General features: G+C 61.1%; 1 protein-coding gene across 1 annotated transcript in view; it reads right to left on the bottom strand.

Moving 5' to 3' along the window:
• Positions 1-533: 533 nt before the first annotated feature.
• The window catches only part of LOC104516130 (COP9 signalosome complex subunit 1), a gene marked incomplete at its 5' end in the record, with an annotated part of 2770 nt that continues 414 nt past the window's right edge, over positions 534-2889 (bottom strand). Inside the window, 6 exons of the mRNA XM_010160354.1 lie at positions 534-677; positions 1371-1505; positions 1682-1819; positions 1954-2034; positions 2329-2434; positions 2783-2877. Coding sequence (XP_010158656.1) covers positions 603-677; positions 1371-1505; positions 1682-1819; positions 1954-2034; positions 2329-2434; positions 2783-2877 — 630 coding nt within the window. The remainder of the gene's footprint in view (positions 678-1370; positions 1506-1681; positions 1820-1953; positions 2035-2328; positions 2435-2782; positions 2878-2889) is intronic.

The following is a 2889-nucleotide window of genomic DNA, read 5'->3' as shown; positions in this document are numbered from 1 at the left end:
AAACGCCAGGAAACGGTCTTTGAAACCAGACCCAGAGAGACCCTGGACCCGGGCAAACACCAGCCGAAGGAAAGGCCTGTGAGCCAAGGAACCACGCGCCCCGGCGCAGGTGAAAAACCGCTGGAGTTTCTCAAGGGCAACCCCCGTCAGAACTCAAGAGCAGCGCGCCCGCACGCGAGCGAACCCCAAGCGCTGCGCTGCCCAGCGGGGCCCCGCTTCCGGGCCAGCGAAGCTCAGATCACACCCGTGCATCCGCTTAACCCCAACCGTTTGTGCAGCTGGGGAACAAGGACACCGAGAGCAGCCGGAAAGCGCAGGTCGGCATCTGTGTGAAGAACCCGCCAGCTCTCCGTGGAGCGGTGGAGGGGGGGTCAGGGGGGTGTTCTGCCAAAGCCGAAATGATGACCCGCCGCAGGGATCCCCTGTCTACCAAGAATCTTCTCCAGGACAACTGAAGTTATTGGAATATTCGTGTTACCCACCATCAGCCCTGACCCTCTCAATCCAAGGTGGGAGACGGGGACAGCCCGGGAAGCTCAGCAGTTACTGGGTGCCACGCTGGCTCCCTGGGGGGGCCGTTTCTTTCGGCAGCGTGCGAGGTTTCACATGTTGGTGCTCATCCTGGACTGGCTGTTCGCCGGCGTCAGCTCCCCTTGGCTGCCTTCCCTCGGAGGAGACTGCAACGAGATCAAGACACGTGCAGTTAGCGATGGGTGAACACGCCGCAGAGCGCTTCCCTGGACCAAAGGGGGCCCGGGCGAGGCTCAGCAGGCTGACAGCCGGGGGGGCAGCGCACCCCCAGCCCAGCGGTAACGACGGCTCTACGGAATCACAGCTCCCACAGCCCCGGCTCACAAGAACCGCGCCTGAAAACAGCGCCAGAACCTTTTAGCCACTCTAGTTCAACACCTACAGGGTGCTGCTGGCCCCAAAGCTGAACCCTGTCTGGTGCTTAGCGATCACAGAGGTCAGCGTGCTGTGGGGTTTAACGTGTTGTGGGGCCAACCCTCCCTAAGGGCGGATTCTTATGGAACTGCATCCTGGAAGGAACACTCCAAGCAATTTGTGCATATTGTACTTCCACTGCTAAAAATTACTTCAAACAGTCTTTGTTTTGGTAGGATGAAGGATGTGGACCAGGAATCGGAAGGGATTCATTAGAACCGACCCAGGCACAGGGACTGCACAGCACTCTGGTACAAGCAGGACAGTGGCTTGGCCAGAAACGCCTGCTCCTGACGCATTCGGTGTTTACCCCTGTGAGAATGTGTCCAGCCACGAGCACGGTAAATCCACTCCCCTCCAGAATCTTCACCTCCCCACCTTCTACCGTTCCAGTTCCACCCGCCAAGCGCGGCCTCAGCCCGTACCTTGACGTGTATCTGGTTGCGCAGGACGGCAGCTCGCAGGATCATGGCTTTGGCGCGACGCTGGAACTCTTTGCCCATCAGTAACGACTTCTCAAAGGTCGTGCTGCGCTGATCGACGTCGCGAGCGTAAAGAATCTGTAACCAACACAGCGACCTGCAGGCGGGCGCCACGCCGGGGCCCCGCAGCAGGAAGCCCCTTCGCGGGGTCTGTCTGGGAACGCTGGGAACACTGGGAACGCCAGGCAGAACCGACGCAGCGCCGGCGCCCCAGGAACGCGGAGTTTCCGCGGGCCGCGGCTCAGGGCGCTCACCTTGCTGTGCGAGTCTATCCGGGCGTTGATCAGGCCCTCCAGGATGAGCTGCGTGAGCTCGTCCTCCAGAGCAGCCACCGTGGTGTTGAAGGCCGTGGCCATCTTGCGCATGTCCGCCGACACATAGGGGCTGAAGTACTGGGCAGAAGGAAACGTTCAGTTGCTACCTGCACCCCACACACAGGAAGAACCCCGGGAATGCCAAAGAGCCAGCCCACCGAGCTGCTCACCCACCCCCTGGGATTGCTGACTCGTGACCTGGATAAGGTTACCTGGATAAGGGCTCGATTTCGAATCTGAGTGTAGAGTGTCCTGACGTGAGGTGCCAGGTACATGTCCAGCAGCAGGTTGTCCTGGGCAAAAAAAAAGCACATCAGGAGCTGAGCAGCAGCCTGGAAAAACCCATCGTTCCCAGGCTGTGTACGTGCTGAAACCTCAGGGCGCTCACGCTCTGCAGAGCACCGCAGAACAAGAGTGAGCGGGGGAGCCGCTGAGGGGTTACCGTCTCCCCTCACCCCCACTGCTGAACGCCAGCTCCCATTCACCACGTCAGGGGACGGAGGGCCGGCACCCATCGCTGCTCCTCACAGAAGTTTAGGCAAAGGGAACCCCCAGGGCCCGTCCTGCACCGCTCCCCTGCAGCTCACCTTCATCTCGTCCAGCATCTTCAGGCACGACGCGTACTTGGACTCGTAGAACTTGAAGATGATGTCACGAACCTGCGGCTCCAGCTCCAAGAACAATTTGAAGGAGCTACAGATGGAGACGGCAGCGATCAGACATCGGAACCCGCCACTTACAGCCCGCACGACCCCGCTGCGAGGTCACAGGCGCCCACGACCACGCGAAGACCCCGAGACCTCCCTCCCTGCCAGGGCAGGCAGCGTGCTGCCAGCAGGGCTGGCTTTAGGAAACGTCCCCTGCGCGACACAAAGCTCAAGCGCCGGGTTTAAAGAGCGAAACGTCACCGAACGCTGAAGCCGAACGAAGCCTCGGTGATTCCCTCTCCCGCAGGAGAGAAGCTTCTGCTCCGGCCGGAGCCCGCACCCAGGCACGGCCCCGCGCCCCAGAGAGGCAGACTGCTCTGACGGCATCACCGACCTGCTGGAGATGACGTTCCGCTGCAGCTCCTGCCGGTCGAAGGTCGCAAGGGCACAGAGACCCCCGTACACAGCCACATTGCTAGGGGACAGCAGCTGGGGAGAGAG

This window comes from Eurypyga helias, unplaced genomic scaffold (genome assembly GCF_000690775.1).
Source record: "Eurypyga helias isolate BGI_N326 unplaced genomic scaffold, ASM69077v1 scaffold25611, whole genome shotgun sequence".
NCBI classification, from domain to species: Eukaryota; Metazoa; Chordata; class Aves; order Eurypygiformes; family Eurypygidae; genus Eurypyga; species Eurypyga helias.
The sequence above is the reverse complement of the archived record's forward strand: the minus strand, read 5'-3'. Positions and strand labels throughout refer to the sequence as shown.